The sequence below is a fragment of the Pygocentrus nattereri genome, chromosome 18, assembly GCF_015220715.1.
Source record: "Pygocentrus nattereri isolate fPygNat1 chromosome 18, fPygNat1.pri, whole genome shotgun sequence".
NCBI lineage: Eukaryota > Metazoa > Chordata > Actinopteri > Characiformes > Serrasalmidae > Pygocentrus > Pygocentrus nattereri.
This window is the reverse complement of record NC_051228.1, coordinates 24,749,146-24,761,739: the sequence shown is the minus strand read 5'-3', so window position 1 is coordinate 24,761,739 and position 12,594 is coordinate 24,749,146. Positions and strand designations below refer to the sequence as shown.

Genomic DNA, 12,594 nt, shown 5'->3' with positions numbered 1-12,594 from the left:
GCAGAGATTTTTTTATATTCACAGATCAGCTTTGCTTTTAACTCCAACTACACCACCATACTCTGGTCATGCAACGCAGTCTAAAAAGCTTCAAGCTGTGTAGCATTAAACTATTTGGTTCATGCTAATTTGACTGGATTGTAGCATGGAATAAATAAACGATATTTAACACACAGGCTTCCACATTAAGCTCTGTTAAGACATGCTTATGCATGTTTGAATATAAGACTAAATAAGGTGCTTAGCAAATGACGTATATGAACGCGACTTCATTTCACTTTGCAGCAGCTTGACTTAAAAACAAACAAACAAATAAATAAAAAATGTTTTTTCCCCCTTCTAGAATAGTTATAAGTGATATAGGCAAATGGTGGTCATAACAGATAATGCCGGAATCCTGTTTCACAACGCATCCTGTTTTTTTTGTCAGAGTTTCAGTAAAATCTTTTCAGTAAAAGATGTATTCATATTATAGTTCACAATGTCATCGTTGTGGCATATAAACCTTGTACTGTGTAATTAGAAAACTCCAATTATGCTTTGCATTGTGAAATTAAAATTTCATGACGAACGAACCAAGAGAAATGCTCCAAAATGACTTTGAAAGAAACTTTTTGCATTAGCTTAAATTACAAGCTAAGATTGTTTTTCTTCTTCTCCTGTGAAACTACTATAGTGGAGATATGAGGTTTTGTTCTGACAGCGACGATAGGACAAATGCTTTATTAAACTCCTTTTGACACAGGAAATCAAATGTTCTTGTATGAAAATACAAACCATTTTAAAGTATTTTATTGATACTGCTTACAAGCCTTGTTCATTATTTTTTGACTTTGAAACTGGAATGGAATCAAACTGCATCAATTTCTGAGAAAGTTCTGCTGCTGAACCCCACACTTGTTCACTCAGCCCCTTCTCCCCTGAGGGGCTCATCTAACAAACTTCACCAGAACTAATAAAGTAATGCAATGACGAGGGACTGTTAAATTAGTGTCAAACCAGGAGAGAGGACTACACAAAACACCAATCCAGATAAACAGAGAGGTGACGCAGTGCCACTGCCTGACACCAGGGGGCAGAAGGAACCACGTAAAACACTCCATGTACTGAGACACAGGACAGACGACACAAATTCCAGCATGGATTGCTACCCTCATCACATATAGAAAAGACACAGAAAAATCATTACTATCTTGGTCTGTGGATACAGATCAACCTTAATTCCACATTATAACAGATCAGGATGTGTTCTATACTGTCTGCTGTGTGGTGCTGTTTTCACAACAAACTAAACATGGGATGAGTCACTTTCATTAAAACGGGTTAATTTCCTCAGAGCTTAATAAAGAGATGTTAGTTTTGGCGCATTATAACTCCAAGTGGGGTAAACAAGAAACAAACAAACAAACAAACAAAAAACCCCTTAAAATAAATAAATAAATAAATAGAAATCATAAAATATTTACAATCTTGCCTTGCTTTTCATTTCAATCAACAGAGAGGTAAGCTATTCCTGTCAGCAGGAGAACAGCTCTGCTTACACAAGTGAGGAGGCTCAGGATACTCTCAGGAGAAAAGATCTCAGCACTAATCTCTCTCTCTCTTTATCTCTCTGTTTTTTTTCTAAATGCTGCTCATTAATTAGAGCTAATTAATCACTGCTGATCTGGGTCAATATCTCCATCCGTCTCTCTGCCAGTGCTTAGAGAGCTGTGGATAAAGATCTCTGTGCTACATATAGTGTGTGCACAAAAACAGATATTTATATTTACAGTGTCTTAAGGAGGAATTTCATCAATTTTTCTAATTTTCTGCATAGTTAAACAGTTCAGATGTAAAGAAAGTCATTCAGTGGGTTTGATATGAAACGCTCTGTTGTAGAGAAACATATGGAGTCAGAATTGTAGGAACCAGACATCTGAAGAGTTTGTGCTACTTGATGTCAGAGAAATTGTTTTATGAAAGTTTTGAGAAACGTTTGCTTTCAATCCTGCTAGAAATAAAGGCATGAGTGAGATTCTCCAGGTCTGCTTTAGTCAACGAACTATAAATCTTGTTGATGTTCTTAAGGTAAGACAAAACAGCTCTCAAAGAAAAATGTTACTTTTAAAATTTACCACTTTTCTCAGATTTTATCATTACCAATGTTACATATACATCCCAGATGTGTGCAAGTTCACTGGTTGTTTTGGATAGTAAACAAAATTGCTATATCCTGCAACCCCTTGAACTGAAGTTTCTCTACAACAAACCTTTACATGTCAAATCACTTAGTTTACATAATAAAGTTTGATTTATGCAGAAATGTAATTTTCTATCCTAAATGACCAGAGAACCTACATGTGTGTTTTGTATAATGTTGATAATGTTAAACCAAAGGCACCTGAAAAGAAAAAAGTTGCCTCACAACACCCAGCATGCTCCTCTCTCTGGCACAAATGGATTAAAAAACTTTTCAAAACTATGACAAAACAATGTGTCAGACACCAGGCATCATATTGATAACCATTTCTCTAAAATGGCGCAAATCAAACCACTCTGAATGACTCTGTTTACATCTTATTCATTTGATTATGCAGGAACTGAAAAATCTCTGGAATTCCCCTTTGAGGACCGTCATTTTCTTATTTGTTTATGATTTTCTTCTTCAGATGTCATACAAGCCCACTAACTACAGAAGATAAGAAACAAATAAGGAAGGTCAGGCGGCAAATAAGGAAGGCCAGGTAGTATAGCTGTTCTGGATAAGCCAACCTCTATCCATCTCATAGCTTCCTTCTGTCTGATAGTCATGTTGAATTAGGTTGGTGAGATGCAACAAATGCTTAGACAGTGCTTGTTTGATTTATCGACATAAAAAGCTGCTTTTCAAGCTCAAAACTTTTTTCAAATGTATAAATATTAACATTACACTTACTTTTCTGTGTGGATCAATTGGGTAGCCCTGCTGTCCATAAGGACTGAAGACCTCATCCTGCAAACAGACAGTTACAGCATGTGAGACTACAATTCTCAGGGCTGCTGCTCATTTGTGATACAAACGTGTTTGGACTCTAAATCACGGCTGTCAATCCGATGTGTCTAAATCAAGCATAATGTCACTTAAAAGCGCTGCAATGTGAATAATTTAATGCTTATGAGAACTAAAAAACATCTTATTAGGCCATTTTTTAACAAGATTCAATGCAAGCCCACAGACAGAGCAGCCTCAATCATAACAACCGTTGTTGGTTAAGCAAATTAAAAGAAGCTAAAAGTAGCATTTTCATTATCATAGAGCTGGAGCAGAACTGCTATCACACTATGAAGTGATTACGAAAATTGGAATTCCACTTTTTTTTTTTTACACTGGTTATTCCAACATTTATTAAAGCCTTAAGATGTAAACATTTTAATTCGAATTGATCTGACATGAAATGCTTCATTCTTGAGAAACTTGGAGTCAAAATTATTCATAGTGGTGGTGATAGAAACCAGAAGTCTGAAGGGTTTTACATCTCTAAAAGCATTCCAGACAGTTATTTAAGGAAATAGTGTAGTAATTTCAGAGACAGTGTAGTACTGTAGTTTTATGAAAAGATTCTGACTTAAATGCTTTTTAAAAATATAGATTTGGGGAATATAGAAAAAAAACTTTCTTGATTTCCTGCCATTTTACTATTATCAAAACTACATAAAAAACTAAGTAGGTGTGTTCACTGGTCGTTTGGACAGTAAATAAAATGCCTATATTTGTGTTGTAGACATCAGAGCTCCTAGTTTGTCACCACCACAGTAAAGAAATCAGAGATGGGTTTTTCTGCAATAGAACCATTTCACATCAAGCCACTATGAATGACTTTGATTACAACTCAACAAATGAATTATGCACATTTATTTTTATAAATGGTGAAAACTTTTTATTTGTTACCATAAAATATTCAACACCATTATTTTAATGTATAATTGTACTTATTTGTACTCAGGTAAGTAAAAAGAATTTAAATGGTTAGATCTGAACCTCAACACAGAAACTTTACTGACAGACATTGGTTCATTAAAATGCTGGGCATGATCTTAACATTACAAACAGTGAGACAATGAGACAGGCGGAGGAAGGAAGAGAGGGAGATTGGGGGGACTGGGGTTAAGAAAAAGGGTCAGTCTGCGTGGGTAAGTCATTAAAGATGATGTTCAGAAAAGCCATCGTTGAGAAAATAAAGAGTTTCAGTAGATATTTTGGATTTCATCTGGGTGAGATTATAAATACTATTTATTGTTCTTGGGAGTTATCTGGGACGTTGAGTACACTATTTCATTCCACCTCATGTACCATGTGTGATGCGAATGACAAAGCCTTATCTCAAGAAAAAAATAAAAATAAAATAAAATAAAAATAAAATAAAAAAATGAATCAAGAAAAATGTAGGATATGAGCCCTTCAAAAATGATCCACTGCAGCAGCTCCTATTGTCCAGTCTCCCTACTAAATACACATGTGAAAATACACATGTACATACACAAAAGTAAACATTAAAATTACTATGACAATAGCTTATTTAGGGGATACATGTTAAGAATATTTTACTGATATCGATGCCTGCAGCTCCTTAATGTAATGTAAAAGCATCACTTATCACAAGTAAGACCCCCCCCCGCCCCCTCATGCCCCAGCCCCTAAGCCTGTACATCTGGAAAAAAACTATATAAAAAGATAAAAAGGAGGCTGCCGGATCTGTAAATATTATTTTCTATAATAGCACAATATAAATCAAGCTATCCACATATACTCACTGGCCACTTTATTAATAACATTCTAATACTGGGTAGAACCCACTTTGCTCTCAGAACAGCCTGCATGGATTCAACAAGATGCTAGAAACAGTCCTTAGAGATTCTGGTCTATGTTGAAACAACTGCATGTAATTGCTGCAGATTTGTCAGCTGTACATTTATGCTGTAAATCGTCCATTTAGCACATCCCAAAGGTGTTCTATAAGATTTACATTTGGAGACTAGGGAGACTGCAGAAGTAAACTGACCTCATTATGATGGTCACAGAAGGAGTTTGTGATGAATCTGTGACCAGGGTAATATCAGTTTGAAAGTAGCCATTAGACAATGGGTAAACTGTGCTCATAAAAGAAAGCAGATGGTCAGCAACAATATCAGAAAGGCTGCTGCATTCAAATGACACTTTGATTGGTGTTAGGTGCAAGAAAACATTCCCCATACCACCAAATTCTGACTCTTCCATTTGCATGTCACAGATTCATCAGACTAGGCAACATTTTTTTAAACTTTAACTGTACAGCTTCAGTTACCCCTGCAGATTTCAAGTTAACAGGGCTGCAACCTGACATGGTCTTCTGCTATTGCAGCTCTGTACCTGAATACTCCAGACTCGTGTCTGCATCATTTAATGCTCTGTACCAATAGGAAAATTACAGGACTGAGTAGGAGTACAGTTGATGCACAACTTTGAATTTTCTGGGGTCAATCTGATTCCTGCCACAAGAGTCAATTCAATGATTCCGCTTTATCTTGCTACAAATCAGTTACGAGGGGTTGAAGTAAAAAAACTTAACTGATGGAATTTGAGTTGATAAAAATACATGTGAACTAAAAACAGAATAAATAGGCACTGAAATTTGAGAGTTATTTGACTTAATATCAGATGTTATTTGATTAAAAGACAGTGTAAATTAAATTGTACATTAAAACAGTGTATATTTTATAAATTATGAACCATGTTTTATCATGTATCTCCAAGGTGGTTTTTATGTGAGGGTTTAAATAAAGATTCCTTGATAAAAAGAAAGGTAATGACATCAATGATTCAATAATTTCTAATGACTAAAAAAAATTATCTACTGAATGTTTTGATATTCTAACACCATCACCTTCCTCAGTCCAAACATGAAAATATTCAGCAGTTCAAAATATCAGGAAATATTTATTCCACCCTTATACAAAACCTCCCTGGTAATGAAAAGTAACACAGTTCATATTTTATCAAATAAACACTGTTTTAATCTGTTGTTCTGATCAAATCAAAATTTAAATTGATATGCAATTTTAGCAATCTCATCATTTAATTTTTGAGAAGGTCCTCAAAGTATTCCTTCCACCGCCCAATGACGTCTTCAGTCGAAGTCAGCAGCACACCATCTCCACTATATATAGTGCTGGTGGCACACTGCTTTCCCCTTCTGAGCCAGAATCTTTTCGGAGCCAACTTAAAGTCACTTTCCATGGCCTCACCAAACTCCTCCCACACCAGGTTTTTGCCTTGGCAACGACTGAAGCCGCAGATCGCTTGGCCTGTCGATACCTGCCTGCTGCCTCTGGTGTCCCACAGGCCAACCATGCCCGGTAGGACTCCTTCAGCTTGACAGCATCTCTCACCTGAGGTGTCCACCACCGGGTTCGAGGATTACCGCCCCGACAGGCACCAACTACCTTACGGCCACAGCTACAGTCAGCCACTTCAACAATGGAGGAGCGGAACATGGCCCATTCTGAGTCAACGTCCCTCACCTCCCCCGATATCTGGTTAAAGTTCTGACGGAGGTGTGAGTTGAAGATCAATCTGACAGGTTCTTCTGCCAGACGTTCCCAGCAAACCCTCACTATACGTTTGGGTTTGCCTGGTCTGACTGGCATCTTCCCCCACCACCTGATCCAACTCACCACCAGGTGATGATCAGTTGACCGCTCAGCTCCTCTCTTTACCCGAGTGTCCAAAACACATGGCCGCAAGTCCGATGACACGACTACAAAGTCAATCACTGAACTGCGGCCTAGGGTGTCCTGGTGCCATGTGCACTTGTCAATCCCGCGACACGTTCTCCAGTGAGGAGGCAGAGTCTTGGGACATGGGAATAGGCTTGTCCATTACTGAGGCCGAAGTCGCTAAGGTAGTTAAAAAGCTCCTTGGTGGCAAGGCCCCATGGGTGGATGAGATCAGTCCTGAGTTCCTCAAAGCTCTGGATGTTGTGGGCCTGTCTTGGCTGACATGTTTTCAACACTGAGTGGACATCGGGGGTGGTGCCACTGGATTGGCAGACTGGGGTGGTGGTGCCTCTTTTTAAAAAGGGGGACCAAAGGGTGTGTTCCAACTACAGGGGAATCACACTCCTCAGCCTCCCTGGTAAGGTCTATGCAGGGGTACTGGAGAAGAGAGTCCGGCTTATAGTCGAACCTCGGATTCAGGAGGAGCAGTGTGGGTTCCGCCCTGGTCGTGGAACACTGGACCAACTCTTCACCCTCTCCAGGATTCTGGAGGGTGCATGGGAGTTTGCCCAACCAGTCCACACGTACTTTGTGGATTTGGAGAAGGCATTCGACTGTGTTCCCCGGGGTATTCTGTGGGAGGTGCTTTGGGAGTACAGGGTACACGGCTCTTTGCTACAAGCCATTCAGGCCCTGTACAAACAAAGCAGGAGTTTGGTTCGCATGGCCGGCAGTAAGTCAGACTCGTTCCCAGTGAGAGTTGGATTCTGTCAGGGTTGCCCTTTGTCACCGATTCTATTCATAATTTTTATGGATGGAATTTCTAGCCGCAGTCAGGGGATGGAGGGTGTCCAGTTTGGTGACCTCAAGGTCACATCGCTGCTTTTTGTGGATGATGTGGTCCTATTGGGGACATCAGGCCATGAACTTCAGCTTTCGCTGGATCGGTTTGTGAAGCGGCCGGGATGAGAATCAGTACCTCCAAATCCAAGTCCATGGTTCTCAGGCGGAAAAGGGTGGAGAGCTCTCTCTGGGTTGGGGATAAGCTCTTGCCTCAAGTGGAGGAGTTTAAGTATCTCTGGGTCTTGTTCATGAGTGATGGTAAAAGGGAGCGGGAGATTGACAGGCGGATTGGTGCTGGGTCAGCAGTGATGCGGGCCCTTTACCGGTCTGTTGTGGTAAAGAAAGAGCTGAGCCATAAGGCAAGGCTCTCGATTTACCGGGCAATCTATGTTCCCACCCTCACCTATGGTCATGAGTTTTGGGTAATGGCCGAAAGAATGAGATCGCGAATACAAGCGGCCGAAATGAGTTTCCTCCACAGGGTGTCTGGACTCTCCCTTAGAGATAGGGTGAGAAGTTCGGTCATCCGGGAGGGACTCGGAGTAGAGCCACTGCTTCTCCACGTTGAGAGGAGCCAGCTGTGGTGGTTCGGGCATCTGGTTAGGATGCCTCCTGGACGCCTCCCTCGAGAGGTGTCACAGGCAAGTCCACCCAGGAGGAGACCCCGTGGAAGACCCAGGACACGCTGGCGTGATTATATTGCCCAGCTGGCCTGGAAGCACCTCGGAATCCCCCCCGGGGAGCTAGTGGAAGTGGCTGGGGAAAGGGAGGTCTGGGCCTCATTGCTTAGGATGCTGCCCCCGCAACCCGAACCCCGGAAAAGCGGAAGATAATGGATGGATGATTTAATTTTATTAATTCCACTGATCACAGATAGTCATCTGATGATCATACATAATTATACCAAGTTGTATAAGACAAATTCAAGTGGTATGTTAACAGGCTTGAGATGGCAGTTATGCACTACCAAGTTATGTTTAAACTTAAACACTTTTAAAATTAAAAGTAATGCTACTCAAACTATCTTATAACACAAGCAATGTTTGTCAGTCACCGTGAAAAATAAATATAAAAAACACTAAATTGACAGTCAAGATGTGTGCATCTTAAAAAATTCAGCAAAAAGACCCTTAACAGTAATGTCTACTAGACATGTTCTATGTTTTAGAAAATAAGAACTATACATGTAGAGCTAATTTGCGTAGTCCTTAGTGACGTGAAACATTTAACATGGCATCACACTACAGTTTGAATTAGGAATGTGGATGTGCAGTGGCAGAGAATGGCCCTTAGACAACATGTTTGCCAGGCTAGGAGGTGGGCTTAGTTTGAGGGGACGGGGGTGGGGTGTAGATTGTCCTCACTGGTGTTGTACTCACGCTGGGCCCGTGGGCTCCAAACTGCCGTCCATCTACAGTGCTAAAGGCCAGAGAACCTTGGCTGCCATAGAGCGAGGCCAAGGACCGAGACAGGGCAGTCTGAGCGAAGATATGACACACACGCACAAACACCACACACATGCATTCAACAGACACATTAGTGAACATGCATCACCAGTGTAGACTGCTGAAAACATGCAAGAGACAAGCTGTTAGTATGAGCTTACTGGTGTTAATAACAGAACACAAACATGCAGAACAATTCACACTAACATGCATTAATGAAGATTATTCAATGGCTCATAGAGGCACTGTTTAATATCGAAGCAGTTTAGTATGACCGTTTAGTGAATTTATCAAGATTTGTATCAGCTAACTCTTCACAGTCTTAGTTTCCAAACTAAAAGAGAAAAACTATAATGTAACCAGGCTGGTAATGTCAGCAGAGATTAAAACAGGCACTTAGCATTTGTCAGTTTACCTTAAAGACTTTAAACTGAGTGCTGTTCTCGGTTTGAGTTTCAAGTTGTTCACTTGCTATGGATTTGTGGTCTGGGCTTAATACAGTACAGAAATAGTAGGATGCTGAGGGGTACAAATCTCTGTTGGCGGTGTCTGGTGTGTAGTAGCCTGCAGGGGTGTTATACTTGTATATTATCTAGATATATTACTTACAATCAGCGTCTTTATCTATGTAATTTTATTAATGAATGGCTTAAGCCAGTCATAGACCAGTACTCTCATACATATATCTATAGGTCATGCCTGTCATATCTCCAGACGTGTCTCGCTCAGTAACAGGCTTCACAACACCAAAACATTCAAGACATCAAAACCAGTGTTTCTCAACTCACTCTTTAGGGCTCAACAGATAGATGACCTTTTTGCTCTCTCTCAACTTCCCACTGCTGAATCAAGCCCTTAAGAACTCAAATACTGAGGTGGGATACAAAACACTGGAATAGTTTGTGACCGCTTTCACAGGGACATTTTGGTCTACCTCAATATGCAGTGACGCATACTGCTGGTTTGTTGTTAAGGGTGATTGTAGACTGAGACTGATGTGAGTGGGAGCTCAAGCAAGAATGCTCTTTATGAAGAATTCCACAGATTTTGTAAAAGTCCAGCTTGATTAAATGGTTAAGATGAAGAGTCATTCAGATTGATCTAATGTAAAATACTTGGTCACTCAGTCAGACTTGTTCACGGCAGTGGTGATTACTGCCTCCAAAAGCTAACTTACAGGAACTTATTATATTAAATAATTATGAACAAACGTGTTGGTTTTATGGTTTTGGACTACAGTGAGTTTATTTTTTATCAAATTATAGAATGGTACATGCAGGTTGTTGGAAGGCAACATTGTCCCCCCCAAAACACAATAGCTGTTTTGGATTTACAACTGTTTTACCATTTTTAAAGTTACATATAAAAAACGTAACCTGTAGGTTCACTGGCTGTTTTAGAGTATATCAAATATTTGCCTTGTCGACACTGTGATCCCTGGTTCCTATTATCACCACTGCAAAGAGTTGTTTCTCTACAGTTAAATATTTCACATCAAATCACTCTGACTTGGTTTACATGTCAACCACAAAATTCTGTAGAAATTTTGAAAAAACTGTGAAATTCCCCGTTAAGCAAAAACTGCTACTGGCTGCTGTTTTTCAAAGAAGGAAGCGAAAAATACCAGGTCCATTACTGCCTGTCTTTATAGATATTTATATCTGTGTTAGACTGTACAGCTCTAAATGTGAGTTGACAGCAGAGTTTAGTTTCTCTTCATACACACTCAACATCAATTTGACTGACTGAAGCTTCGGCCCAGAAGCATGATTACATCGTAATTTGTTCCAAAGTTTTTCAATGGACAATGGAGAATGATCTGAGCATGAACTGCTGTGTGCCAATGCACTTTTCACAAGTCAACGGCAAGAGATGCACTGTTGACTGACACCAAAACGTTCTTGTGAAGCGGCCTTACACCTGCATAGCTCAAAATCTTTCTATGAGAGTTGGAAAAAACCTGATCTTGAAGACATATTTAACCTCTGAAACACTTCTTAATGTTAAATTCTGAAAATAGACTTCTAACAATTAAGATCAGAAATCTGCATTGGGAATCAAACTCACTTATGTGATGTTCTGAGTACTGTAGTGTGGTTAAGCACTCACCATCTTCTCCATCTTCTTGGCCTCAATGTGCCTCATCACCTGGTCTCTCCAATCAGCTGGTACCCTGCCTCCTCCTGCAGAAGGTCCATCCAGCAGAGAGTGCTCAGACTTCACTCTCAAATTGGGCCTCTTATTGGGGCTGCCGTGCTGGTAGTTGAAGTCGCTGACAGACATGGTCCTCTCGGGCACCTCGTGTGCTGGGGGTCGAGCACTTTGTGGCCGTGGAGCTCCAGGTTCATCCATGCTGTAGGTGCGGGCCGACAGAGGCCTTTGGAGGCTCATATGTGTTGGACCACGGCCCATGGTGTGGATATCCCTGTAGGTTAGATAGTCACTCTCAGGACCTGGCATGCGCCGAGGGTCTGGCATGACCATGGATGCATTGGAGGACGTGCTGCTCTGTCTTTGCAAAGTGCCTCGTTGGCCTGCGGGAGGCATCATACGCTCTTTAGCCCACATGTCAGGAGGGGCTTTTGGTGGACCACGTGCTTGGGACTGGTGAGGATAGGGTGGAGCATTGTTGCGGTTTGAATAGTTGGTGTTGGCAAGTGAATGCTGTGGAGGGAGGTAGGCCTGGTCAGGAGGGATGGGGGTGCGCTGGGCCCAAAGATTGTCTTTAGGTACAGTGCTGCTGGTGTACTGGACGTTATACTGAGGCGGAGGGCCGGTGGGATAGCGAGCCACGCTGGTTGGATGTTTAGAGCTGGACAGGAGGTCAGAAGATGAGGCTGAGGAACCAGGATAAACCTGCAGAGGCTGATCATTCAGCAGAGAGGCTGATTTGGACCGGACAATGCTCTGGCCTTGGGCACCAGAAACCCTGGCTGCCCCTGCTACAGCCTCATAGGGTGGGCTCTCACCTTCAATGGAGTACAGCTTCATGCCACCAGCCTCCATGTTGCTGATGCTCTGGGACTTCATCACAGGAGGTGGTCGCTTTTTCTCTGGTGAAAGTTCCTCTGTGCTGCGGGACAGGGACATATCACTGGATGCAGTAACTCCTGCAGATGCAGTCCTCATAGTTTCGTACCTCACTGCTGTTTCCTCAATGCGGCCATTAAAATGCTCCCCAGGTGCTTTTGCATTCTGATTCCCATTCTCCAGGTTCTCCAGAGATGGAGCAGAGGTGTTGTTGTTGCTGCTCAGACAAGGTTCTCCAAGGGTGCTCTTTGTCTTCTCCAGGTCCTCACAAACCACCATGTTGTCAGGTGGAAGTTTGGACACGTTCATATTGATCTGGTCCCACTTGCTGTACTGGTCGGTCATGCCATTGTTAATGCCCTTCTCAATGAGTGCTAGCCGCTCCTCCATTGAGAGGTCGTAATTGGTCACCTTGCTAGCTTTGCTCTCGTAGCTGCGCTGGGTCTTCAGAAGTGTCTGCAGGGACGTCTCAGAGCCGTTGCAGTTCTGCAGCAGTGGGACCGTTTCCTTCAGCTGGTTCAGATTTTCATCCTCCTGCCTAGAACAACAGGATGAACCTTTT

The 12,594-nt window shown here is 41.6% G+C and overlaps 1 protein-coding gene across 2 annotated transcripts in view; it reads right to left on the bottom strand.

Annotated features, from left to right (window-relative positions):
- Positions 1-12,594, bottom strand: part of erbin (erbb2 interacting protein) — a 120,881-nt gene that overhangs the window by 8,582 nt on the left and 99,705 nt on the right. Inside the window, exons 21-23 of one of the 2 annotated variants that reach the window (XM_037547240.1) lie at positions 11,112-12,570; positions 8,937-9,035; positions 2,918-2,974 (exon numbers count right to left, since the gene is read on the bottom strand). In XM_037547240.1, coding sequence (XP_037403137.1) covers positions 2,918-2,974; positions 8,937-9,035; positions 11,112-12,570 — 1,615 coding nt within the window. The remainder of the gene's footprint in view (positions 1-2,917; positions 2,975-8,936; positions 9,036-11,111; positions 12,571-12,594) is intronic. The other variant, XM_017700256.2, reaches the window with a different exon arrangement.